Genomic DNA, 27,839 nt, shown 5'->3' with positions numbered 1-27,839 from the left:
TCATAAATGCCCTAATAAATTCCTCAATTCCTCCCAGTGACTGAATCAAACCGAATCCTCATGCCTCCTGTCAGGTCACAATGTGCAAGGTCTCAATCTGATCCTCCCCTTGTCCCCCACCCAGTGGAGGCTTTTCCCCTGTTATCCTTGCAGGCTGAGATAGTGTATCAGCAGGTCTGGTGTGTCATTGTGGTAGCAGAGCAAGAAATGAGGCCCATGAGCCATCAGACCTCTTTGGAGAATAGGAAGGAGCTGTGTAGGGCGCAGTCACCCCAGTCCAGTCAGATGCCCACTAAGGATACATCCAAATCACCTCAGTCACAGTTGCCCAATCAGGATACACCCAAATCACCTCAGTCACCAAAGACAGTCAGTTTCACTGGTGTTGATGTTGGGGAACCATGATCTTTGCCTTCACCCTTGGACTCCTCACTCACCAGCCTCAAGTCTATTGAGCTTACCACTAAAATTCAGAAACCACCCAGTGAGGTAGGCTGTCCAGGAAGGGGTGGATACAACCTTAAGGAGCACTTGCGATGGAGTGATGATGAGATGTGTAAAATCAAGGTATGTATGTCTTAGACGATGTGCATCATTAACTAAGGTAAGACTTGGCAGTGAGTCATCCACACAGCAGTGAAGAAGTATCTTGATATGATGAAAAGCAGGAGCTACCAGGATTTCGAAGCTGTTCAGAAAGTCACTGGCATTGTAGGTTGTTTATTGTGTCCAGAGTGAATTTACTCACCCACTTTAGGCCAGGCAACAGTTCCTGTGGCTCAAGGACTATGAGCACTGTTGGCCCATTCTCAATATGATCCACCTTTGTCTCAAGTACCTTTCATCAAGGCACTGGCAAAAGGTGAGAAGAGACACCTCACCCAAGTGAACTGTCAGACTTGAACTGTAGGTGGGTGCTCAATGTGCTGGATACAGCCAGCTCGAAGTACCTTGTACCTTTGTGCCTAGAGTCCATCATACACATACCTCCCACTCTGACTTATAGCTATCACCCACATATCCACTTGTATGCCCTATTGTTTAGATGATCACCACATGCCACCTTTCATGTCATCTCATATGAATGCAATGAGATCTTTATTGTGTTGTGCTTGTGAACTCCGCCTAAACCTAATGCACACTGAGTCTGCACATTCTAACCTACAATACTGAGGTTGACAGTGCATGTGTTGTGTGATTTTGCTGTGGCTACCACATGATCATGAGTTGTGTTCATTTTGTATCTATGAATTTGTTGTATTTCTAGATTTTTCTCCATCATGCTGCCTTTTCTGCCATTAGACAGTTGTAAGGTACTAAGCACAACTCATGATCATGTGTGTGTGTGTCAGGTTTGGCACTTTGCTTAAGCAGCTACCACATGATCATGAGTTGTGTTCAGTATATCAGTGGTGAACTTTCTCATGAACACTTTTTCCCTCTTTTCACCATCCCACAGGTAAGTGGCTGATGTACAGTGCTACCTGCATACTAACTGCATCCCATAGTTGTGTCATATCCTTTGCAGTAAGTCACTGGCATGATGTTTGATTCACAATTGCTCATCACAGTTCAAGCATTCCACCCAATAAACATGCATGGTAGGGTATTGTGAACAGCATCTGACTTGATTGCCACTGTGACAGTGATTGGTGACTCGAAGTACAATGTCTGAGTGCCATTGAGTGTTTAACCCAATAAATGTGCATTTGTATATATGTAGACAATGTCAACCATAATAATTAAGGTAGCTTGTAGTAACTTATCAAAGTGGGTGTTACAGAATTTCAATAATACCAGTGTAGACCAAGATATAATGAAATTGCACATGCTTGAGGTGATGACTTGGAAGCAATGATATGAAGCACATTCAGTAAAGATAAGCACAATGTATGCTGCATACTCAGTTATCGATCTGACTACATACCCCTAGATCATTCTTATTGTCCACATCAAAAGATACCATTTTTTGGCTTCTTGTCCAGGACAATAGCAGTTCTGGTTGCTGAGCTTAGCACCCATCCCCTCAAATAGCTGAAATCATCACCTTATATTGCTTTGTTAGTACTTCCCCCTCCACTCTATTTACTGCTCACTAGTTACCTCCAGCTCTATGATGACCAAACCAAAGGTGAAAATCACTGCCACTCTCCTCAATGACAAGGCATTTGCCTTTCTTGAGAGGTTCATGTGTGAAGAATTCACTGACACCACCCTCCTATTCAATGTCAAAATCAAGCTTGCTGTTGCTGGCATCACCTTTCAAATTGGAGGAATGGTTAGACCTGATCAAGATCATCATATTGAATCTGGGGGGCATGGGGATAAATGCCATCAAGGCTGTGTGGGAGCTCGAACAAGCTAAGGTAGCCCCAGTAGTTCCCTTGTTGGAAGATGCTGCTGCATGGCAGTTGGTTTTGCATTGGGCAACTGACGATAGCCTTTCCTTCAGCATATTCTTGATGGAGATGGAGAAGTTCAGCAACAGGTACCAGTTCAACAAGTGGAAGTCCATCTTCAACCAAGTATTCAAAGCCTCTTGGGAGGGTACTGCTGTTGAAGTCATTAGGGCAGCCATGGCTGAGCATGGCATCATTGAGCCCTCTAGTAAGTAGATCTTTAAATCCTCACAATTTACTGACATCCACCAGGTGTACACAATCCCCCTTGCTGAGGCTTCTTCCTCCTGTAAGTAAACTTCTCAAAGCAATTTTGTAAACCAATTCATTCTGTATCTCACAGGTGATGTCTCCCATGTCATCCTCTCCCCCCAAGCTCCTTCATCACAGACTCATAAGCCAATGTTCACCTTAGGTTTTGGATCCCTTGCTAACCACTCAATCAGGCAAAAGCTCATGCAGATCCCACTGCTCTCTATGCCCAGTGAAGCATCCAAGAATGAGCATGTCTGCTTCTCAATATCTGGATATTTCTGTGCAGGAGGATGAAGAGGACAAAGAGGAAGACAAGGAAGATGAACTAGACAATGAAGTGGACCACAATCCAAGGGTGACCAAGATAGCTCCATCAGGGTGCATGAATCTAACTCAACAGCTCGAAAGCCTTTTCCACCACTATGGTGGCAAGGGGAGTGCAGAAGGGTTGAGGGCGAAGGCACATCAGCAGGGCCCAGTTCGTAATGTCAAAGATCATATGGAGGTGAATACAAATCAGACTCAGCCAAGAGTATTCAAGGTTGTGCTGCCCTCCAGTACATCATGTCTCCTCTTCACTCCTTCACTCAGGAACTTACCTGGTCCCCATTAGCTCATTCTGCAGGATTCATCCTCCAGCACTTCAAGCTGGAGGGCCTGGAATGCAAGACCTTCCATTCAGTCCCTTGCCACATATATGTGGAAGCTCCCAGCATGCATGACATCTGACTCAGGCTCCCCCCTTCACATGCCAACCTTGCCCCACAGATCATGCTGGTACCAATGGAAGAAATGGAATCCTTTGCGCAGCCCTGTGACATACCCATTCACTCTTGGGTTCACTTGTTAACAGGCAGCCTCAAAAATGAAATCACCTATGTACAGCACATCAAAGGTGACTTGGTGTACATTCTCATCATTCCTTGGAATTTGCCCTACATCTCCAGTGGTGAGAACTCTGCAGTCTGCCAGGAGCTTTTGATGTGGACCTGGCCTACAAACATGGCCTGGAGGTAACCCTTACCCTGAGTCCAGAGGGGTGTACTATCACCCACTGCCTCCAGTCTCAGTACCACTGTGGCCTTCTTCACAGATATTTTCGAAGGTGTAATGTTGAGCCAGTGAACCTGCCTACTCCTGAGCAAATTGCATGGTTCATCGTGTTGGGTGTGGATCCCACTTTGGTCACACATACCTTAACTTGTTTCTCTGCTCAAAGGTGGCAGGTAGGGGACTGTGGCAAGATTCAGGCTGGGGAGTTTGTCAACAAGGTAGCCTACATCATAATGGACATCCAAGGTGAATCAGTGATTGTTTGTTTGGATAATCCTATGTTAGATTTGGCAAGTCACATGTAGCCCGTTCTGAATGCATCCGCTCTGGGTTGTGAGAACTAATTTCCGCTTTAGCCCCTTTTCTTACTCAACACTATTACTGAACGCGCAAACTAACTCTCTGCATCCTTATGTTTATTGTATTTACAGTGTCTCGCACTTATGTGCAAGTCCTCTTGTTATCCACAAAGGCCATAGTGCATCTCACAACGAGACAATACTTATTGTAAACGGGTTCAACACCTGGTGTTTCACTTCTATTGTTACATTACAGTATTTAGTTCTGCACTGTAGACCCCATCACCTCAGACATTGTTGCTGTCTGCGCACAACTGAGGTGAGTACAATATCCTTCTGCTTACTTTACTATGCTTACTGCGCACCTAGTTACTTGTATAGGTAAATATATATAGATGTTGTTGCTGTCTGTGCGTGACTGAGTTACTTGTATAGATACTTCTGTGAGGTTATGAGCCCCAAGCTCTAATAGCCTACGAACATCTCACCATCGTTTCGATATTCTCGCTGTTAAATCGGCCCTCATCTCCCCGTGATGACCACTGCTATCCCCATCACCACCGATACACTCCCGGGCAACATTCCAAAGCTTGATATCAAAGGTGCAAACTGGGCGATCTTCTCCCTTTGCTTCCAGACCGCTGTCGAAGCTAAGGAGCTATGGTCCCACTTTGATGGAACCTCTCTTTTCCCTGCTGGTATGACCTCCACTGATCAGGATGGATTCGTGACAGTAGTCCCTCCCAATGCTGACGAACTCGCTAAGTGGCAGAAAAGTGAAAATATGGCAAAACATTTACTTACTCAATGGATCCCTGATTCCACTGCCCTTTGGGTGCGTAGCCTTAGCAGCGAGGCTGCCATGTGGAATAAGATCGTTCACAAGTACACCGAGAAGGGAGCTTATGCTCAAATGGATCTGCAAACAAAGTTTTTAGGCATGCAATGCCCTGCCAACAGCAACATCCACCAATTCCTGGACGATCTGCATATGAAGAGAGACAAGTTGGCAGCCATCGGCGTACAGATCAAAGACAAGGACTATCAATTGACCATCATCCAATCCTTACCCAAATACCTTGCCAGCTTCGCATCTGGTCAGCTTGCAACCGCTCATTTGTACAGCCCAACACAAACTGTCGACCCCAATATTCTCATCTCCCTTATTATCAAAGAATCAGAAAGACGAAGCCACAAGGAGATGTGGCACTCATGTCCTAAGCAAAGAACCCATGAAGGCAACATAGCCTTGGCCATGACCCCTGGAAACTCCTCTAATCAAGGACGAGGGAGTTGGAGAGGTTGAGGAGGAAGCTCCAGAGGGCATGCTCGCCAGTGTGGACCCTGCTGGAACTGTGGGTTGAGGGAGCACTACAAGTCTCAATGTCCTGATCCTGATAAAAAGAAAGAAGCTACATCCACTGCTACAAATGGATCTGCTCATGCTGTGATGCTTGACTCTGATGAAGAGGGCACTTTCTTGGCCCACACCTTGGACGAGCTGGATGATGAGGTGACACTCCCTGATCTATTGAGCATATCCTCGGATGATGATGACGAATATCAGCAACACTTCACTGCCTGTGATGAGGACTGGTTCAGTGAGGTGGAGGAAGTGGATGGTGAGGACTCACCTTGCGGAAACAGCTCGAGTCCTGATGAGCCCACTGAAACCTCCCCAGAGTTCACAAACCTTGTAAACGACAGCCCTATTAATGCACGTGTCGTTGAACTCTATGATTCCAGATCCACTCGTCACATCTCCCCCTACAAGGAGAGATTTGAGGCCCTAACAAGCATACCGCTGTGAGTCAAAGTGAGGTTCAGTGGTGAAAACCAACCAAAACCAACACAAAAGACAATGAAAGCGAGTGGTGGTGTGCCTATGCAGTACCTAGATGGTAGAACCTGTTCTTTGGGAGGGTTTTTGCAAGCTACAACACTCAAAGATGAGTGCTGAGGGTTTGGGGAGCTCCTGATGAAGAGGGAGCAAGAATGTGATAGAAAGCAATAGGGTAGACTGCTGTCAGCCTACAGAAGGATGGATGGTGACTTAATTCGATGTCCTAAGCTGTACTGAGCTCAGGGAGGGCTTGGAGCGAAGTATATGGATGATAGATGATGATAAGCGAAGTAGATGATAGCTAGACCCTTAATAAAGTCTCAACTATCAAAGCTGATGAATGATTTACTGAGAGATGATAAATTGTGAGCAAGAGGGGCTCTCTGATGTCTTCTTTTTTTTTTTTTTTTCTACCTAAGTACAGTGACTTATATACAGCACAGGGGCATTGCCTATGGAAAACAAGGTGCAAACACTTGGTAAGTGATTGGTAACTGATGAGTAAGGAATGTAAGCAATGGGTAATTGTCTTGGAAAGCATTGGTAAGCATTGGTAAGGATAAGTAAGCCAAAAAGTGAAGAATCAGTAAGCAAAGTCAAAAGATTGGTAAGTATTGGCAATAGGTGAGTCAAAGACAGTCAGAATGTCACAGTATGAGTCAAGCAATGTCAGGAACTGGGAAAGTGCACTGGAATCACATTAGGGGGAGGCCGTGCATGTCACATCTCGAAGAGATCACTTCTAGGCCAAAGTGGGATGACAGAGAGGCAGCGCTGATCTGATGCCAATATAGTACATCCAAAAGTGGACAGGGTGAGTCAGATGTCAACAGGGGTCAAGCTTTGGGGGTCTGTGGGGTGACAGGAGCATAGGGGATCGCAACTTTCCCCCCCAAACCATCCTCTCAGTGAAGCAAATAAAAACTTCATGAATGAGGCTCTGTTGGAAGAGAGGATGAAGGGGGAGCATCTTCTGCTGTATCTTGCAACAAGGAGGCAAGATGTGCATCATACTCGTCATGGATGCGATCAGGGAGAGTGGAGATCAGTAGATTATACTGTAGCTGTCACAATTTTGGAAGAATGACGGACGAGACTGGTATGAAGATGTTGCAGGGGGCAGGGAGGAAGGATCCATATGCTTCTTGGACTGGAGAGACTGAAACAACCACATAAGACCTTTCCAAGCAAATGACAGACCTGAGGCGACCAAAGAACGTCCTCCTGGAGGTCATACTGACAAGAAGAACATGCTGTCCAAGCTGGATGGGCTGAGAGGGGGCAGATGAGGGTGGGATGTACCAGGATGCTTCAGGACAGAAGCTGGTAGGAACTCCTGGTAGATATATATAGCCATGGTCCCTAGCAAAGGGGACAAGCAAAATGACTGATGTGGAGGCAGCCATATCAGAAGAATTAGCGAAATGAGCGTCTTTTGGAGGGAGTGCTGTAGAAACGTGTGGAGTGTGCAAATCCTTTCCAATCTTGGAAGGTAGGATTGCGTGGCTGAGCACTACAAGCGAGTGTGGGAATGGTTTCGGTGTCTGCAGAATTGGTGGAGATACATCAAAAACTGGAATGCTGTACATGGGTGCTTAAGAATTTTATTGGCACTTAACTTGCCTCCTCCTTTTTCTTTGGCATTGACAACTTGTTCTTGTGCAAGGGATGACTGCCAACATTGCTGGCTGTCCTTCTTCGCATGAGGGCTATGGTCTTCACCTCCATTCATCAGCTACATCCATGTCCACCTCACCAAACACCTTTGGTGTGTGACAGTGTGTTGACCATAAAGTCAAACCAGTGCCAGGAGTCTATCCAGAAGACGCTCGAGTCCATCATTGATTTCCTGAAGACCCCCTCGCATCACTCACACCACTTACTCGTCACCCTCCGACCTTTGTTCCCACGAGGAAGCTTACTCAGGAGCGCCTGGCTTCCATGAAGGTTAATGCCAATGGCTTTCTCTGGCCAGAAGAGGAAAAACTTTTTTCACATGTGATGAAGCTAAATGAATGTGCCTTGGCATTCAATGAGTCTGAGAGAGGAAACTTCCGCTCTGACTACTTTTCACCTTACATCATCCCTGTCCTACCACACGAACCATGGGAGTTCCGTAACATTCCAATTCCCCCTGGCATAAGAGAACGTGTCATACAGCTTCTTTGGGAGAAGATTGCTGCTGGACTCTACCAACTGGCCCAGTCATCCTATCGCTCCAAGTGGTTTTGTGTTATGAAGAAGAATGGAAAGATCCACATCGTCCACGATCTACAGCCTCTGAATAAGGTTACCATTCAGGACACTGGTGTTCCGCCAATATTAGATGACTTTGTGGAGCCATTTGCTGGCCGACAATGCTACACCATCTTTGATCTATTTTCAGGTTTTGATGCATGCCAACTCCACCCCAATAGCCGAGATCTGACGTCCTTCATGACACCTCTTGGCTTACTGCACCATACTGCCATGCCTCAAGGCTACACCAACTCACCATCAGAATTTCAGAATTGTACAGCATTCATCTTACAAGATGAGATCCCTCACGTTGCAAACATTTTCATTGATGACCTGCCCATCAAGGGTCCTGCAACCTGTTATGAAGATGCTGATGGCAATGCCGAAACGTTACCCAAGAATCCCGGCATCTGTCGCTTCATTTGGGAACATGCTGTAGACGTGCATAGGGTAATGCATCGGTTTGCTCATGCTGGTGGAATGTTCTCTGGCACAAAATCTCAGATCTGCCAGCCTCGTGTTGTCATTCTTGGCCAAGCATGCCATCCTCATGGTCGCTCTCCTGATGACAATAAGGTGCAGAAGGTCATCAACTGGCCAACGCTCACCACTCCCAAGGATGTTCACTCTTTCCTAGGCCTCTGTGGTACTGTTCACATCTGGATTGTGAACTATTTGCAGTTGGCTCGCCCACTTGTTGATCTCTATCACAGGAATGCTCCATTCGTCTGGGGTCAGGCCCAGCAGGATGCATTTGATGCCTTGAAGCTTGCCATCTCGTCCGCTCCTGCCCTTCACCCCGTTGACTACTCATCTGACCTGCCAGTCGTTCTTTCCGTTGATACTAGTAATGTCGCCATTGGATTTGTTCTGTCTCAGTATGATGATGAAGGTCACAAACATCCTGCTCGCTATGGATTGCTCCCCATCAATGAATGTGAATCTTGCTACAGCCAGCCTAAGCTCGAACTCTATGGTCTTTTCAGAGCACTTCGTCACTATCATCTATATCTCTATGGTGTTTGTTATCTATGGGTAGAGGTTGATGCGAAGTACATCAAAGGTATGCTCAATGATCCAGATCTTCAGCCCAATGCAACCATCAATTGCTGGATTGAGGGTATCCTACTCTTCGACTTTAAGCTTGTTCATGTCCCTGCTATTTGACATCGAGCCCCAGATGCACTTTCTAGATGCCAGCCCACTGAGGAAGACTATGAGGAAGGCGAGGCTGATGCAGAAGAAGCTGATGAGTGGTTGGAGAGTATTCTTTTCACGGAAGCCCATCCCCTTCCGTACAATGTCATGACCCTCCCGTCCTTCCTTTCCAATGATATGTCCCAGGATGTCCTTTTACGTAGAATCCTCCACTTCCTTCGAACAACAGAGCTGCCACCGTTCCCTTCCAACACTGCCTGCAAGCATTTCATTCGCAGGTCCCTCCAGTTCTTCCTTCGTGGAGACCAGCTCTTTAAACATCGAGGCCCCCATCCTCCAGCTAAGGTCATCTTTGACCCAGGTCTCTGTGCTCAGATCCTCAGTCATGCTCATGAAGAACTTGGTCATCATGGAGTCTTTGGAGTCTTTCAGACTGTCAGACAGCGCTTTTATTGGCCTCAGCTCTATCAAGATGTTGCCCACCATGTCTGTTCCTGCCATGAATGCCAGATCCAAAGCACTTGTAAGGCAGAGGTCCCCATCACCATCTCCACTTCCCCTAGAATCTTCATGAAGGTTTATGTCAATGTCATGCTCATGCCCAAAGCTCGTGGATATTGCTATCTTGTTGCAGCTTGAGATGATCTTTCCCTCGCTGCAGAAGGTCATGCTCTTCGACATGCTAATGCAGACAGTCTTGCGAAGTTCTTCTGGGAAGAGGTTTTCTGTTGTTATGGTGTTATTGCGCAGGTTGTCACTGATAATGGCAGTGAGGTCAAGGGTGCCTTTGAGAAACTCATGAGGCACTATTCCATTCTGCAGATTCGCATCTCCCCATATAATTCAAAAGCAAATGGAGTTGTAGAGCATGGACACTTTGTTATCAGAGAAGCTATCATCAAGGCTTGCAAAGGAGACCTTTCGCTCTGGCCTTCCAAGGTTCATCATGCTTTCTTTGCAGACAGGGTTACTACTCGTCGCTCCACTGGATTCAGCCCTTACTTCCTGCTCCACGGTCTTGATCCCATCTTGCCCTTTGATCTCTTTGAGTCTACATGTCTTGTTGAAGGATTCCAGTCTGGAATGACTTCTCAGGAGCTCCTCACACTTCGCATTCATCAGTTGGAGAAGAGAGAGGAAGACATCAATGCCGCTTTCACCACTCTGCAGAGATCTCATTTGCACTCCAAGGGTCAGTTTGAGAGGAGGTATGCATTATGATTGGTGAAGTCTGCTTATGAGCCAGGAGACTTGGTATTGGTTCGCAACACTCAGGTGGAAAAGGAACTGGATTGTAAATCAAAGCCATGCTACCTTGGTCCCTATGAGGTTGTTCGTCACACCAAGGGAGGTTCCTATGTCATTAAAGAACTTGATGGCACCATTTCAGCTTGGGGAGTTGCAGCGTTTCGACTCATTCCCTGTTATTCCTGACACACTCCCTTACCAGAAGTTATGGAAAAAGATAGCCAGGAAGAAGGGGGAGGTAACAGCAATGATGATGATGAAAATGATGATGAAGACGAAGATGAGGAAAACCAAGAACACAATAATGAAAATGACTACAACTCAGATGACTATTCATGATATCTCCTTTCTCTTTTGATTTCTTACCTTTATCCTCTCTCATTCTTTTCTTCATTTCCTTCGGATTTTTCTGTCTTCCCTGGGTTCCCTGCATTGGTCGCAATCAAGGACAATTGCATTTCTTCTTGCCAGTGGATGTCACACACCAAAGGTGTTTGGTGAGGTGGACATGGATGTAGCTGATGAATGGAGGTGAAGACCATAGCCCTCATGCGAAGAAGGACAGCCAGCAATGTCGGCAGTCATCCCTTGCACAAGAACAAGTTGTCAATGCCAAAGAAAAAGGAGGAGGCAAGTTAAGTGCCAATAAAATTCTTAAGCACCCATGTACAGCATTCCAGTTTTTGATGTATCTCCACCAATTCTGCAGACACCGAAACCATTCCCACACTCGCTTGTAGTGCTCAGCCACGCAATCCTACCTTCCAAGATTGGAAAGGATTTGCACACTCCACACGTTTCTACAGCACTCCCTCCAAAAGACGCTCATTTCGCTAATTCTTCTGATATGGCTGCCTCCACATCAGTCATTTTGCTTGTCCCCTTTGCTAGGGACCATGGCTATATATATCTACCAGGAGTTCCTACCAGCTTCTGTCCTGAAGCATCCTGGTACATCCCACCCTCATCTGCCCCCTCTCAGCCCATCCAGCTTGGACAGCATGTTCTTCTTGTCAGTATGACCTCCAGGAGGACGTTCTTTGGTCGCCTCAGGTCTGTCATTTGCTTGGAAAGGTCTTATGTGGTTGTTTCAGTCTCTCCAGTCCAAGAAGCATATGGATCCTTCCTCCCTGCCCCCTGCAACATCTTCATACCAGTCTCGTCCGTCATTCTTCCAAAATTGTGACAGCTACAGTATAATCTACTGATCTCCACTCTCCCTGATCGCATCCATGACGAGTATGATGCACATCTTGCCTCCTTGTTGCAAGATACAGCAGAAGATGCTCCCCCTTCATCCTCTCTTCCAACAGAGCCTCATTCATGAAGTTTTTATTTGCTTCACTGAGAGGATGGTTTGGGGGGGAAAGTTGCGATCCCCTATGCTCCTGTCACCCCACAGACCCCCAAAGCTTGACCCCTGTTGACATCTGACTCACCCTGTCCACTTTTGGATGTACTATATTGGCATCAGATCAGCGCTGCCTCTCTGTCATCCCACTTTGGCCTAGAAGTGATCTCTTCGAGATGTGACATGCACGGCCTCCCCCTAATGTGATTCCAGTGCACTTTCCCAGTTCCTGACATTGCTTGACTCATACTGTGACATTCTGACTGTCTTTGACTCACCTATTGCCAATACTTACCAATCTTTTGACTTTGCTTACTGATTCTTCACTTTTTGGCTTACTTATCCTTACCAATGCTTACCAATGCTTTCCAAGACAATTACCCATTGCTTACATTCCTTACTCATCAGTTACCAATCACTTACCAAGTGTTTGCACCTTGTTTTCCATAGGCAATGCCCCTGTGCTGTATATAAGTCACTGTACTTAGGTAGAAAAAAAAAAAAAAAAGAAGACATCAGAGAGCCCCTCTTGCTCACAATTTATCATCTCTCAGTAAATCATTCATCAGCTTTGATAGTTGAGACTTTATTAAGGGTCTAGCTATCATCTACTTCGCTTATCATCATCTATCATCCATATACTTCGCTCCAAGCCCTCCCTGAGCTCAGTACAGCTTAGGACATCGAATTAAGTCACCATCCATCCTTCTGTAGGCTGACAGCAGTCTACCCTATTGCTTTCTATCACATTCTTGCTCCCTCTTCATCAGGAGCTCCCCAAACCCTCAGCACTCATCTTTGAGTGTTGTAGCTTGCAAAAACCCTCCCAAAGAACAGGTTCTACCATCTAGGTACTGCATAGGCACACCACCACTCGCTTTCATTGTCTTTTGTGTTGGTTTTGGTTGGTTTTCACCACTGAACCTCACTTTGACTCACAGCGGCCAAGGAAGCCTTATGGCTTCAGTCACTCATCGGCGAGCTGTTTGGGCCACTCGCTGAACCAACCACGTTGTTCTCAGATAATCAATCAGCTATCATGCTCACCAAAGGTCATCAATATCACACACACACCAAACATATCAATATCTGTTTCCACTTCATCTGCTGGGTCGTTGAAAACAGCAAGATCTGCTTAATCTACTGCCCCACATGGTCGCTGACACCCTGACTAAAGCTTTACCATTGCCCAAGGTGAAGCACTTCACTGTTGAACTCAGTCTACGTCCTACTTGAGGGGGAGTGTTAGATTTGGCAAGTTGCACGTAGCCCATTCCGAACGCATCCGCTCTGGGTCATGAGAACTAATTTCCGCTTTAGCCCCTTTTCTTACTCAACACTATTACTGAACGCACAAACTAACTCTCCGTGTCCTTATGTTTATTGTATTTACAGTGTCTCGCACTTATGTGCGAGTCCTCTTGTTATCCACGAAGACTGTAGTGCATCTCACAATGAGACAATACTTATTGTAAACGGGTTCAACACCCGGTGTTTCACTTCTATTGTTACATTACAGTATTTAGTTCTGCACTGTAGACCCCATCACCTCAGACATTGTCGCTGTCTGCGCGCGACTGAGGTGAGTATGATATCCTTCCACTTACTTTACTATGCTTACTGCGCACCTAGTTACTTGTATAGGTAGATATATATAGATGTTGTCACTGTCTGCATGCGACTGAGTTACTTGTATAGATACTTCTGTGATCCTACCCTGGAATTGCCTGCATCTCTGGAGATTTCAATTTACAACTTCAAATGCAAGTTTCGCAGTGGCAATTCAGTAGATGTCATTGCCAGCCCTCATCATGGCTTTGAGGGCATGGTACTTAGTGTCGACATGATCAAGGACATGGCTCTATTGTGTGGCAATGACAGACAACAGGAAAGTCAGGGTATTCAGAGTAAAATCCTTTGCTGACACTTGCTCATAGATGGACATCTCTACAATCTTCCTGGCATTGCACAGAGTGCTGCTGAGCTATCCCAACTGAGACCCCCATGATCAACTGCGATGCCATCCCCCAGTTGAAGAGCACTTCATAGAGCCAGGGGATGCAGTATGGATCCTCACCAGACCCTACAGGGGCCTCACAGGCTGAGTGCAATACTTCTCCCACAGCCTCAGACAAATATTGGTCACACAGCACATCAAAAAGGTGTTCAACAACAAAGATGCCAAGGGGGACAAGGGCAAGTCCAAGGCTCAAGTACCAGAGGTTCCTGGTGAGGACAGCAATGGTGATGGGGCTGACAATGAGGTGATCATTGTCAGCTTGGATGACATCCAAGTGACAGCTCGACCAATTCTGCAGTTCTCGAAGAAGAAGGGGTGAGACATATCTAAAGGCAACCTAATACAAGTCATATGTGGTCCTGCTGTAGATGTTGAAGGGGTCGTTTGCAGCATTGACTTGATCACCGCAACTCTTACACTGGAGTCTGAAGACAGTCCATGGGTATGTGGTTCTACTTTGCCTGTCATCCCATCTCTCTAATGGCATCATAGTGCAACATCCCTATCAACTTCTGTGCTAAATTAAGGGACTACTCCCTTCATGATGCAGAACATCATATTGGATGTGAAGTATGGATCATCTCAGGTCTGAATAAGGGATACAGTGGGATGCTGCGATCAGTAGGCCAAACTTCATGCACAGTTGCAATCCATTCCAGCACAATGACATTCAAAAATACTGCAGTCATCTCCAGGTAAGTCACTTCATTGCTAAGGGTCATGCACTGATATTCCCTTTTTAGATTTGGCATGTTGCTTGATGGGACACTGCTAGGTTTCTTGTGCTTGGTGGCATTCAATCATATGTGACAGGGAAGTGTCATACCTGAATCTCAACCTCGCAGCATCACTCCACCTCTGCCACCAAGCGAAACTCCCTCAGTGGATCCAGGTCCAAGCAACCCCTGGGTCACCACCCCCAATGATGTCAATGTGCAATGTTGCAGTGAGCAGGAGCAACAGAGCATTGACTATGGTACATTGATTCTCTCCCCCCCTTGCTACACATTTTCTTAACTTTGTTGTTTAGGATGCATGTCCTGGCTCTTTGACAACAACTTCTGTAACTTCAGCAAGTGGCATGTCTGCTTGAGAGTCAGGCTTGCCTACAATTGTGGGACCCTGGGCAAGTGAGTGGCTCACACCACCATTCCAGATCATCTCCTTTTGGAGAAGCATGGCATGGCACCTCCTGGGCATGTGTCAGCCACCATGACCTCAAGCACTGTAAGCACCATCATTGAACATCACACTATTCTGGCATGCGACTTGTCTCCCACCAACCTGACAAGTACTGGTCAGCACTGCCTAATACTGAAGGGTGCACTCAAAGGTGAAATTCACCACATCAGTAAATGTCAAACTAAAAAAACCCTGAAAGGGGTGGTATTAGAGAATGGGACTCAGCTCCTGTTATATGATGTTTGCCTGGTCATTGCTGCATGACTCATTGATGCTGCAAGATAGGCCATTCAGCCTAATCATGATCGATTTACTGACATTCCTTCAGTGCTTTCATATAGTCACATCATGTAGACAGATGTAGGATCTGTACATAGATGTCACCTTTGTGAGCCATGTTGATATGCCTCTGGACATGAAAGTGACCAAATGAGGTCTATCCCTTAGAATGGTCAATTTGCCTACAACTATAACAACAAAGGGGGCACACTCCCCATCATTATATTACATGCTGCCTGGGTTGCATGCTTCCTTCCAGTACCATTACTAGAGATTAGCCAATCATACCATCACCTAGATATGCTTAATTGCATTGGAGATACAAAAAGAATGCCTAATATGGAGACCACTGGGCAGTCACTGGCCAATCATTGGCCTGCTCTCTGCCTGATGTCTTCTGAGCATCTTGGAACTGATATTTAGTTATTTACTTTGGTAACACCTTTTGATGATGCAGATAATCTTATGTTTTGATAATCTCAGAATGGATTGCATAATATTGAATTATGCATCCCTATGAAGTGATTTCCAAGTTTCAACTTTTACTGTTGTTACCAGCTTTTTAGGAAGATATTATTGTCAATAACCTTGTGACATTCTTGCAATATATAATTTCCAATTGTCTTCAGATACATATCTCAATGTTTCTCACAGTATAGACTTTGGATAAATTTTATATGTTTGCTTGAAATCAAGATTTACAAGAGTCTCATAATTTGATTCATAAGAAAATATGCTATTTTCACTTTGGAATACTCTTTAGAGCATGTGATAACATTGAAACTGCCACAGTGATATTGGCTGGGGGCATGGTTACTAGTTAAGGGATCCCCTTGGTGAATTATTATGCTGTACTTGGCTGTAACATGCACTTCTCACCAGGTAGTACATCATGAATTGTGATTGAAAGTGGGGCATGATAACATGTGGTATGTGATATCAGAGGACATCAGTACAATTAGCAGGTAAAATGATCATTGGAAAAGCATAGGGGATGAACTAATATGTGGCAGTACAGCAGCAAGTATACCCAACATAAAAATACAATTTAAGACATCATTTGCTCACTGGAATGGAAACATTTGCACCACTCCTTGCCATGGGCCATCTGACTCAAGTCCAACTCTGTGCAACAACCTCTAGGAATGACTTGTATGGTCCACATTGAGTAAAATGGACTCCTAAGTTTTGGGGGGATCCAAAGTAGTAGTTGTCCCTTTGGGCCTCTGATCCAGCCATCATCATGTAACTTGACTGCTTCGCCCAGCATAGCCTGCTGTTGCACAAACCCATCAACAAGTGGATTGCTATTATGCAGTGCATGTGAGGGGTCAAATGAAAAGCAAATGGGATATCTCTTGGCATCTGCATTTTTATTAAGTGAAATAAGGATAGGTCACAGGTGGAGGTACATACCATCTGCAGGGGGGAATGGATGAAGCATACTGGAGGGGTGGGATACAATCAGTGCCAACTGCTCATTCTGCCAGAGCCTCACAGTGTTGTCCCAAGAGCCTGAGACAATCCTCTTCCCATCAGGGGAGAATGCAACTGAAAAGACTCCATCTGTATGACCCTCAAGAGGGCTGCCAATCTGCACACCTCCCTCAACATCCCAGACCCTCACAGTCTTGTCCCCTGAGCCTGAGACAATCCTCTTCCCATCAGGGGAGAATGCAACTGATTCAACTCCATCTGTATGACCCTCAAGAGGGCTGCCAATCTGCACACCTCCCTCAACATCCCAGAGCCTCACAGTCTTGTCCCTTGAGCCTGAGACAATCCTCTTCCCATCAGGGAAGAATGCAACTGATTCAACTCCATCTGTATGACCCTCAAGAGGGCTGCCAATCTGCACACCTCCCTCAACATCCCAGAGCCTCACAGTGTTGTCCCAAGAGCCGGAGACAATCCTCTTCCCATCAGGGGAGAATGCAACTGAAAAGACTCCAGAAGTATGACCCTCAAGAGGGCTGCCAATCTGCACACCTCCCTCAACATCCCAGACCCTCACAGTGTTGTCCCAAGAGCCGGAGACAATCTTCTTCCCATCACGGGAGAATGCAACTGAAAAGACTCTAGAAGTATGACCCTCAAGAGGGCTGCCAATCTGCACACCTCCCTCAACATCCCAGACCCTCACAGTGTTGTCTCCTGAGCCTGAGACAATCCTCTTCCCATCAGGGGAGAATGCAACTGAAAAGACTCTAGAAGTATGACCCTCAAGAGGGCTGCCAATCTGCACACCTCCCTCAACATCCCAGACCCTCACAGTCTTGTCCCCTGAGCCTGAGACAATCCTCTTCCCATCAGGGGAGAATGCAACTGAAAAGACTCTAGAAGTATGACCCTCAAGAGGACTGCCAATCTGCACACCTCCCTCAACATCCCAGACCCTCACAGTCTTGTCCCCTGAGCCTGAGACAATCCTCTTCCCATCAGGGGAGAATGCAACTGAAAAGACTCCAGAAGTATGACCCTCAAGAGGGCTGCCAATCTGCACACCTCCCTCAACATCCCAGACCCTCACAGTCTTGTCCCAAGAGCCTGAGACAATCCTCTCCCCATCAGGGGAGAATGCAACTGATTCAACTACAGAAGTATGACCCTTAAGAGGGCTCCCAATCTGCACACCTCCCTCAACATCCCAGACCCTCACAGTCTTGTCCCAAGAGCCTGAGACAATCCTCTTCCTATCAGGGGAGAATGCAACTGATTCAACTCCATCTGTATGACCCTCAAGAGGGCTGCCAATCTGCACACCTCCCTCAACATCCCAGACCCTCACAGTGTTGTCCCTTGAGCCTGAGACAATCCTCTTCCCATCAGGGGAGAATGCAACTGAAAAGACTCCAGAAGTATGACCCTCAAGAGGGCTGCCAATCTGCACACCTCCCTCAACATCCCAGAGCCTCACAGTGTTGTCCCAAGAGCCGGAGACAATCCTCTTCCCATCAGGGGAGAATGCAACTGAAAAGACTCCAGAAGTATGACCCTCAAGAGGGCTGCCAATCTGCACACCTCCCTCAACATCCCAGACCCTCACAGTGTTGTCCCCTGAGCCTGAGACAATCCTCTTCCCATCAGGGGAGAATGCAACTGAAAAGACTCCAGAAGTATGACCCTCAAGAGGGCTGCCAATCTGCACACCTCCCTCAACATCCCAGACCCTCACAGTCTTGTCCCAAGAGCCTGAGACAATCCTCTTCCCATCAGGGGAGAATGCAACTGATTCAACTCTAGAAGTATGGCCATATAGCAGCTGTTGTTCCACTGGCCACCCTTTCAACCCTCTTACAGTAACTCTAGCCAGGCTTGGGAATTTTGGCAAGAGCATCATTGATAGCAATGCATTGGAAGGAATAAATGGCAATGCAGAAGCATACAGGTGTGGAGTGCTGTGCACTATCACACTGCCAAAATTCTGAATTAACTTGATTCCATCTTTTACCAATGCCAATATATCCTTCAAGCCATCTTGACCCTTCATTTCTGTGTCAGATGTCATCAAATACCATACATAGGGTACTCACCTGTGGCCATGTTGCAACAGTACCAAGAGCATCTACACCCTTCCCAACTATCCCCAGAAGACTTAATACCTCCAGCCAGAACAGAATCTTTTCACTTCCAACAATAGCCTTCACCAACCCTGCAAGTTCCAAGTCAAATCCTGTCTTCCTCAGATGCTGAGCCCAGAATCGACAGGAGTAGGAGAGATGATGTGGAATCTTCTCCTTGATTCTCTTTGACAGATCAGAAACTTCAGAATTGGCAAGGTAGGAGCTTTCTAATTCGCAGATGTTGAATCGAAGGTTATCATGAAGAATCTGCAATGAAGCAAAGGCCAGGTCTCTTGTATGCTGTGTGTCAGAGGCGTCAATGAAGTAGACACCGCTCCGCAAATGATCCGTCAGGAAGTCATAGAAGGATGCATGAAGGGGCCGCACAGCAGAGACGCGGTCCACAATGCCACTCAGCACCGGAGACATGAACTCGAGGATGAGAAAAATGTCATAGTGCTCCAGCTTGTTTGGGAATTTTTCACGCATCGAATTCAAGGCTGCCATAGGAAGAGGTTCGAGCGTCATCATGATTTGCCGCATAACGGAGTGATATCGTTCCAGGCCTCTCCCAGATTCAGGTATGCCCACCTTCAGGATTTCGAAGTAAGTCGTGTCCAGAAGTGTCCTTCCTTCTTTTGACTCGAAAGCCATCAGATTGTCGTAGTGTTCTTTCGAAGTTTCTCCAGCTTTACCTGGCTTGATGAACTCGCAAGCCAGACGAGCCCACTCGAACAGACCATCAGATTTTTTGACGACATTCTGGACTTCCGTTGCTCCAATGCTGGGGAAACGGTCAAGTTCCTTGGAAACATATAGCTGGATGTCACGTTCCACCAACTCCCGAGGGACGTCGTCCAATGAGGTTGCCTTCACGTGTTGAACATCCCTCATGACACGTTCGATGTCCGGCAATGGTCTGGACGTCAAAAGGATCCGGAAATTGGCTGGCAGCTGCGCAGCTTCTGATGATTTCAGGAGGCCCAAGATTTCCCTCCTCGACGTCTCCGGCCCACTTTCATCCAACGCATCGATTACCACGACCACATTCCCAACTATCTCTCCATTAATCTCCGACAGCGGCTCCAAGATGAATCGTTTCCACTGCTGTAATACATCGCATGTGGTCTTAAGAGAGTGGTCATTTGACACCACATTCGACAATGCCCGTCGAAATGCCGGATCACGATCCGCCAGATCACGGGCGATAGTAGTCAGAATCTTTTCCTCCCGTCGTTCGGCCTGCCTGTCGCGAGCGAAGCAGAAACAAGTGCCGGGTGCTTTCACATCCTTGATCCACGATGCGATTGTATGGGCAATGGCAGACTTTCCTCTTCCGGGCTGCCCGTGGAGCCACAAGATACGAGGGGCATTGACGTCACATGTGGTAATCCAGTTGATGATATCCTTCAAAATTTCTGTCCTGGTGCCTTCGAGGCATTTCTTGGTCGTATTCAGGCCCGCACCAGCTGCGTAAGCCATGCCTTCAAGGTTCAGGTCTTCAAGCACGTGGGACATCTTGATTTGGATGTCCCGTATCGCGCGATCCCGATATTGTTGCATCAGATCACCGAGATTCTTGATGTGGCCACAGGCGACGGTCTGCGGGTCAGAAACAAGGCTGTCCCCGATTCTTATCACTGACGATGTATCACATCAGCACACTGAAGCGGATCAGAGGACCATGACCATAGGACCTACAGATGTTCTTCTTTTTACAATATTTTACGACGAACAGCGCTGCGGCACTCATCTCCTGTGAAATCCTCCGTAACGTCTCTTTCATGCTATCCATATTCTCAATAGTATCCATTTCCATAAGAAATTCGTAGAGATCCTTCACGGTATTGAGGAGGCCAAACACCTCGTTGTCCAGGTTTGCTTGATTGATGAGCAACTGATGAGGACTGTATAAGCGAGGGATCCATGAGAGAGAAGGGGGATATACTTGAGAAGCAGCGGTGAGAATCCCTAGCGCAAACTGGACATAAGGGTGGACCTGTACGCTTACATCAGAGCGTGCAGGCGACGGAGGGTTAAGGCACCTACATTCGATAGGGTGGTAACAAAGGAGTTGAACAATTTGAGAGGCTGGAGAATCGTCTCGATACTTTGAATCTTCGTCACCGCGGTATCGGCCTGCCCAACGAGACCCACAGCTGTTTGCAATACCTGGGGAATGGGCCTCATCTCAACCATTGCCTGTTGTGCATCATTGACCTCGCTGCCAATTCCGGTGTCGGTTGTCTCTGTAGTAAGAGGCTCTGATCGAGTCTGGTTCGACCGATCGAAGAGACGTCTCATCCTGGAGAACAGTTTTCGAGGTGTATTCACCGACGGTCCAGCAACCGAGGGGGCGTCGGCAGGAGGGCGAGACGCTCCTTCCGACTGTTCGGGCAAGAGATCAATAAACACCTTCGCGTGCAAGGTATAAAATGTGTACCGAGGGAATGTTAGGTGCGGTCGAGCTGGGCCTTTCGGAGCTAAACAGACGATGTTTCTTCAGTTGCTTGCGAGCCATTGAGAAATCCGTATTTTGTGTAAGCTTTGTAGGCTGGATTCGAGGTTGAGAGGCGTAAATCAGACAGTAGTCAGACTCAGGTGTTGAAAGCGCCGACATGCTGTGGACACGTTGCAGGTGGCACTGCTGGCGCGCGGGCTAGATACATACACAGTGATATGGCGTAAAATCTGCACATTTATTTTTCGCGGTCGCATCGCCACATCACCGTATGGCGTAAAATATGCACATTTATTTCTCGCGGCCGCACTGCCACACCGCCGCGCCCATTTGACCGCGTCATTACCTTTTGCAGCAGCACGGCCACACCACCGCGCTCATTCGACCGCGTTTTTATGTGTTGTGGCTGCGCAACTGCATCGCTGCACCCACTCGACTGCATTGTCGTTACCTTGTGCAGCTACACAACTATGTTATTGTATAATACATAGATGATATTTCCTGTGTAAACTCAGTACAAACCCTACACAATATGTCTACTCTCTGCTGCCCTTCCCACTGTAGAAATATTTGTAGGCTACCTCAGTAGTTAACAAACTACTGAGGGAATACTAGTATAAAATACTACAAGTATGTGCACTATTTCAGCTTATGAAAGCAGCCAAAACATTGCACAGTGGTTAAGTACCACAGGGGCACTTTATGTTCCAACACCCACTTCCCTATGCATCAGTTCTGATAATGGCAGGTGTGATAGGGGAAAAATAAAATAAAAAGCAGACAACTTTTTGATGTTTCTATCTGGCCACTGTGTCCTCTTTAAGGTGCCATATGTGCCTACAACATATTCAGAACTCATAAGCTGTGGTGGGGTACTTCATGTACAGTGACACAATCTCAGCCAGAAAATCATTTCCTAGGCATTCTGGTGCTAAGACTGTAATTGTACATGGTATAGTAGTTCCACTGAGTATATTGGCGCATAATTAGACCTGCTATCAAGTATCCAAGGGTTCCACAATAGCTGGAAAGGATGTCAGGCTTAAACAAAGAAGTGTCTGCATTTCTGATACACCTGATGTGGGCACTCAAAAAAGGCACCCCCTTGGAGGGGGCCTTTGTACCTATAACATACCAATACCTCATTACATCAGGTGGATTCCTTGAGGTGTTATGCCATAATCTCCTCCTTCTGGTATTTAGGATCTTTGTCAAGTTCCAGGGTATTTATTGCCAATGTAACTATCTAGAAAGGTTTGGAATACTCAGAAGAAGCCCCTACAACATCCCCAAGTCCATACCTGCAGGGGGGAATACTGGGAAAGTGAAATAGTCACTCAGGAAGCATGTGAAAAGGCACAAAAAATTGTGCAGATTCTCAAAACATATCAAAAATATGTAATAGTACTGTTATGCCCGAGCACAGTGACTTCTTCGAATGGAATAGGCACAAAGCACACGAGGTGGGAGTCTACAGGCTGAACTTATCATAACCCCTATGGCTGAGTTATCGCAGTGATCTGACAGAGGTCCTGTCTGCTGGCGAGTCCCTAAGGTTGTTTGCGCAGAGAGAGAACAAGGATAAAGAGAAGGGATGAAGCTCAGTTGCAAGCTATCGAAAAACTGCAGATACAGGACGAAGTACGTAGGATTATATACCCCTAAGTATGAGTACTGTACCAGTCACAACAGATGCATTGCGATGCATATCTGCAGTAATCAACAAGATGATCACTGAAATAAATAAGAGTCATACAGTGTCAACAATGGGAACAGGGAGGCAATGAAGGCTGTACTGGCTGGTGCAATCAATGTGCAGCAAGGAGCCTGACACCGGAGCTATAGTATAACATGTGGGCAACAAAAACAAGTCAGAAATGAGTCAGGAAGTAAGGAACACAACAAGTTGTCCATCAGAGAGGGCAGTGGAATACCAGATCACAGTGGCAACATGGTCTTGACAGGTATTGGAAATACCTTGACAGTGGGAGATCCAAATGTTCCCTGGAGCATTTGAGCCCCTAGGACGGTGATGATTACAAGGGATGCAACGAGGCATGTGATGCATGTGACCATGAGAAGTCAAAAAAGGAAAGACCCCTGACAGAAGCATAACAAGTACACTGCACCACTCAGTGGAAGGTGGACTCGAGATTTTCACATCAGGTGTCAAGTCCAGGGTGGCCAGGTTCAAGACTGGACTGGAGACTGGTGAGAGTGCAAGGCCAAGGAGTTGGGAACAGAGAGGGGGCAGCAGTTGGATGGTGGACTGATTGGACATTGTGACTGGAGACACAGTGCTATTCCCTTGCAGGGGTTGCAGTCTGAGTCTGAGGCCAAGATGAGAGTCCAGGACTGAAGAAGTACAGGCCAAGTATCTATGAGCTTATATACTAGAGGTAGCTATAGTTCAAAGATTGGTAATGCTGGTCTCACAATGATTGATAACATGATTGGCAAGAACAGTATTAGTAAGGCATGACAAAGGTGACCAGAGACCGGGAGAGAGATGAGGGTGGACCAGGGATGAGGCTGGGTCAGGCTCAACCAAAATGACACTTCATAGTAGCACTGCTTTGTAGTGCCACCCACTGTGAGGAATCTGCATTCCCTAGATGTGTAAGCCCCTATTATCAACCATTCTGTGGCTATCATTATGTCTCCATACTGCTTGCACCCACCACTGTTCACATGCTACCTTCCCACACCCTTTCACCCTCTCACACACTGCTATACCTGTGGTCACTTTGTTCTGGTCACTTCCTTTCCTTCAGACTCTTTCTTTTACCATGGTCTGTGTCTATGCTGCCTGCCTTGCAAACCACTGTGCATGAACTATGTATACTGCTTGCATTGCCAGTACTACACTGTGGAACACACTGCAAATGCCACAAAACACTACCACTACAAAGTGCTGAGTCCTGCCTTCTAGTTTCAACAGTCCAGAATCCTTTGAGACAAGCAATTCATTCCCTTCATTTTATTGTTGTTATCTAAATCAACTAGCTCATGTTATACAACTACTTGGATTTTCCTTACACCACACTAGACCAACTGAGGGTAGAGGTTTGGCAAGGCTGAGGCCAGACTGGGTGAATGTGAGGCTGAGTCTGGCCAGGGTCAAGACATGGCTATGACATCAGGTATGACTTCATACTACATATATAGCAACATAATTTAACTACTTGAGTCACCATTCCCTGTCCTCCTGGTGCATCAATTATGATAATTGCAGCATAACTGTGATGCAATACTGCCTAACTCCCTCCTACCAGTAGTGATGCATCAATGTACTAGTAATGCAGATCTGAGATCTCCCCCCCCCCCCCCTTAGGAGTTTCATTTCCACAAATCCCCACAGGTAATTTTCATTACTCCTCTGCATTTTATGTGATTACATAAGCATAAAACACTGTAGGGAGTTGTATACTCCCTGAGGCTGAAGCAGGATACCATCAGTTAATTCCACCACCTCTAAGGCAAGCCCCTATCAGTGTTACCCAGTTTGTTGCCTTTGGAATTCTCTCTGCTTGTCACCACATGTATTCTCCTATCCCCTGTCAGCTTCAGAATTTCCCCTGGCCATCAACATGCCATCCAGAGCCATCAGAACATTGATCTCCAATTCTGCAATTGTGTCACCCTAGCCACTGCCCCACCATGTTACCAGTCAGTCTTGTCAGATGTCAGTAAAAAACTCTGGTTACCCCTGTTGCCCCAAATTCTGCAAACCTTACTTCACATTCATATGCTCTTCCCTTCAGCACCACTGCCTCTCCCTACAAACTTTGCCTTTTGCATCTCACACTGTAGTATGCAATACCCTCATCCTGTGGAAGATGCCCATCCTTCCCTTTGCCTCCCTTGTTTACTACTTACCAGTCCAATTTCATATGTTCCTGTACTTCATTGATGTCTGACATGTCCACCTTTATTTTCTGGGATTTTAGTTTACCCACCCCACCTTATTCTGACTAATACCTATACCCCATGTACTATATAATTCCATCTTGATGTTGGAATATTTGTGAGTCTAAGAGTTCCCAGAGTCTAAAGAATCTATTTCCTCTACAGTGTCTACAGCATCCTCAGTGCTTCCTGCATCTTCTGCATTCACAAGTCCCTACTTGCATAACCCTCATCTCAGAAATACTGCCAACAAGTCAAGAACACTGTTTGGAATTTCATATACCCAGCTTCTCTGTGTCTCATGCACTTACTGCCCCCCAGAATTAAATTCTGCAACTTACACCTGACTACCTACTTGCCTCTACAGTCATATTCTATTCCCTTTCCCACTCAGCACTCCTTGGGACAAGCCTAGAGGATTCCTTTCAGCTTTCCCCTTAGTCACATGCTTCCCAGAAGTTGTGTCACACAATGCACAGCCACTATTCCCAAAACATGTCCTCACTTTGCATGTGCCTGATATCCAACATTCCCACACACTGCCCTCATTGCCCTCAGCCTCCCCTTCCTTCCTGGGCTCTATCCCTGCCCTGTGGGCATTGCATATGATAGTTAAATGTACTATAATTGTATTAGACCATAAATAAATGCTTTTCTGCCCATCCTAATGGGCATAAATGGTTGGAAAGTGTGATGGGGGGAAAACTGACAAAGTTGACACCTTTTTGATATATTGGACATATCTATCTAGTTATTATGTCCCTTTAAAGGGGCCATGTGTGCCTACAACATATCAAAAGTTCATAGGCTGGGATGGGGTGCTCCAAGTGTAGTGGCACAATTGCCTCCTCCCTGTGTTACAACCTGGAAATATTTTTCTGTGCTTTGTGGCACTGGTAATGTAGTTGGACATGGTGTAGTAGTTGAGTTTACAAAGGAAATATCATCTATATATTATACAATAACATGGTAGTGTAGCTGTGCAATGTAATAACGCGGTCGAATGGGCGCGGTGGTGTGGCGGTGCGGCTGCAAAAGGTAATGACGCGGTTGAATGGGCGCGGTAGTGTGGCAGTGCGGCCGCGAAAAATAAATGTGCAGATTTTACGCCATATTCGACTCCCTCATGCTCGCATTGAACAGAACGTCGACGCCAAGTCTACGAATATTTTCGCTATGCAGTGGGAGCTGTAGTACCTTGCAGAAGAGTCGGATCATCCGGTTTTGTAACTCGTGGACGGAGACCCCAGTCATTGATCGAGTTCACTTTGAATCAGCAGTAAGGATTCAGCTTTACCTCACGGTTGGCTTGTGCATTTCACAACACAATTCCACGTTTCGACGAGCTTGCGCGCTGCTTCGGTCGTGCAACGATTCGATGACAATTAATGCAGGCCTTCTTGGTTTGTTGTCCGATTTCAAAAATTTCCACCAACAATGTCAACGACAAGACTATCGTCGCCACGCATGCTACAGGGCAAACAAGTTGGGCACCGGGGATTCGGCGATGACGTTCAAAGTACTATGCGCTTTAAATTGCTTCCAGAGGTGAGAACGACGGCGGGGATTTTATTGCAGAAATTATATGCTCAACAATTACTTATCGTTCATTTCTAGAGGCGCCCGGAGGTAAACCACGCATTGATACACAGGACGATCATGTTCGCATCTCTTCTCCCTCTCGGCACTTCACACACGCCTGGCGTGCTGCCATCGCACAGGTGTCCTATTCAAGTAATATCTGCTCTCCCCGCGGATTTACTTGGGCTGACGGGGTCATTTCTCCTCTGGTCTTCTAGCCTCATGAGTTTTTGCTTGTCGCCGGCGGAACGGTTTTCGCACCCTGTCACCACACAACTCACGAAAACTGGTCGATTGACTTGCCGTTCCTGATGACACTAGGTAAGTGAACCCTACCGTCAAGCCAAAGCGGAACTCGTTCATTCTCCATCTTGACCGATGTAGCTTAGCACCAATATAATATAATTTTCCAGTGTTTTGGCAGAGAAGACGATCTCTTATCGGGATTCAAGTCCTTCGTCAAAGTTTGCAGAGCTCTGCGAATGAACTGCAAGGTTAGACTGAGTCCAGCCTTTACTTCATTAACGGTGCCCTTCTCGTCGGGTCCTTGGTGCTCTCACCAGCGTGACACCCAACTGGAACTAGGTTGCTGGGCAGCTATGACTTACGTTGTTCATGTCCGTGGAATCGGAGTGAGATTTCCACCTCATCTGGTCCTGACCTATTGGTTTGCTAATTGTAACGATATCAATCACAGTTGATAGGACCAATAACAAACACACACATGTAAGGTCTGCCATAGGGTCATGCCCCAATAAAGAGTCCGATTTTATAAAATGGAGGACATCGGACCCTGGGTGAGGCCACCTCGTTGCATGATGTGGACAGTGGATGTGGGACGACGAGATGAGTACTAACGTGACAAAGAAATGGCGGCAGAAGCCCAAACACCACTGAATCGCCCCCAACTCCAAACGTGATATCGTCCCTAGCCCAATGGGTACATGTCAAATGGGTAGTATCTCTGCCAAGGAAATGACACGCGCATGTGGTTTGAAAT

The 27,839-nt window shown here is 46.5% G+C and overlaps 3 protein-coding genes across 3 annotated transcripts; all 3 read left to right on the top strand.

Moving 5' to 3' along the window:
• Positions 1-60: 60 nt before the first annotated feature.
• F5J12DRAFT_786929 (uncharacterized protein) lies at positions 61-1,675 on the top strand (the record flags this gene model as incomplete). The annotated part of the gene is made up of 7 exons (XM_051743558.1): positions 61-369; positions 475-571; positions 635-711; positions 758-862; positions 1,403-1,459; positions 1,509-1,527; positions 1,647-1,675. The coding sequence occupies 7 exons, from the start codon at positions 61-63 to the stop codon at positions 1,673-1,675; spliced, it is 693 nt and encodes a 230-aa protein (XP_051594770.1).
• Positions 1,676-2,116: 441 nt separating this feature from the next.
• Positions 2,117-3,383, top strand: F5J12DRAFT_786928 (uncharacterized protein; the record flags this gene model as incomplete). The annotated part of the gene is made up of 5 exons (XM_051743557.1): positions 2,117-2,184; positions 2,240-2,607; positions 2,743-2,906; positions 2,941-3,211; positions 3,268-3,383. 5 exons carry the CDS (start codon positions 2,117-2,119, stop codon positions 3,381-3,383), a joined length of 987 nt encoding a protein of 328 aa, XP_051594769.1.
• A 10,272-nt stretch (positions 3,384-13,655) lies between these two features.
• On the top strand, positions 13,656-15,479 carry F5J12DRAFT_786927 (uncharacterized protein; the record flags this gene model as incomplete). The annotated part of the gene is made up of 8 exons (XM_051743556.1): positions 13,656-13,672; positions 13,970-14,179; positions 14,255-14,306; positions 14,357-14,559; positions 14,710-14,840; positions 14,895-14,994; positions 15,021-15,091; positions 15,424-15,479. 8 exons carry the CDS (start codon positions 13,656-13,658, stop codon positions 15,477-15,479), a joined length of 840 nt encoding a protein of 279 aa, XP_051594768.1.
• Between the last annotated feature and the right edge of the window lie 12,360 nt (positions 15,480-27,839).

The sequence above is a fragment of the Pisolithus orientalis genome (assembly GCF_024613125.1).
Source record: "Pisolithus orientalis strain OTSU chromosome Unknown F5J12scaffold_75, whole genome shotgun sequence".
NCBI classification, from domain to species: domain Eukaryota; kingdom Fungi; phylum Basidiomycota; class Agaricomycetes; order Boletales; family Pisolithaceae; genus Pisolithus; species Pisolithus orientalis.
The sequence above is the reverse complement of the archived record's forward strand: the minus strand, read 5'-3'. Positions and strand labels throughout refer to the sequence as shown.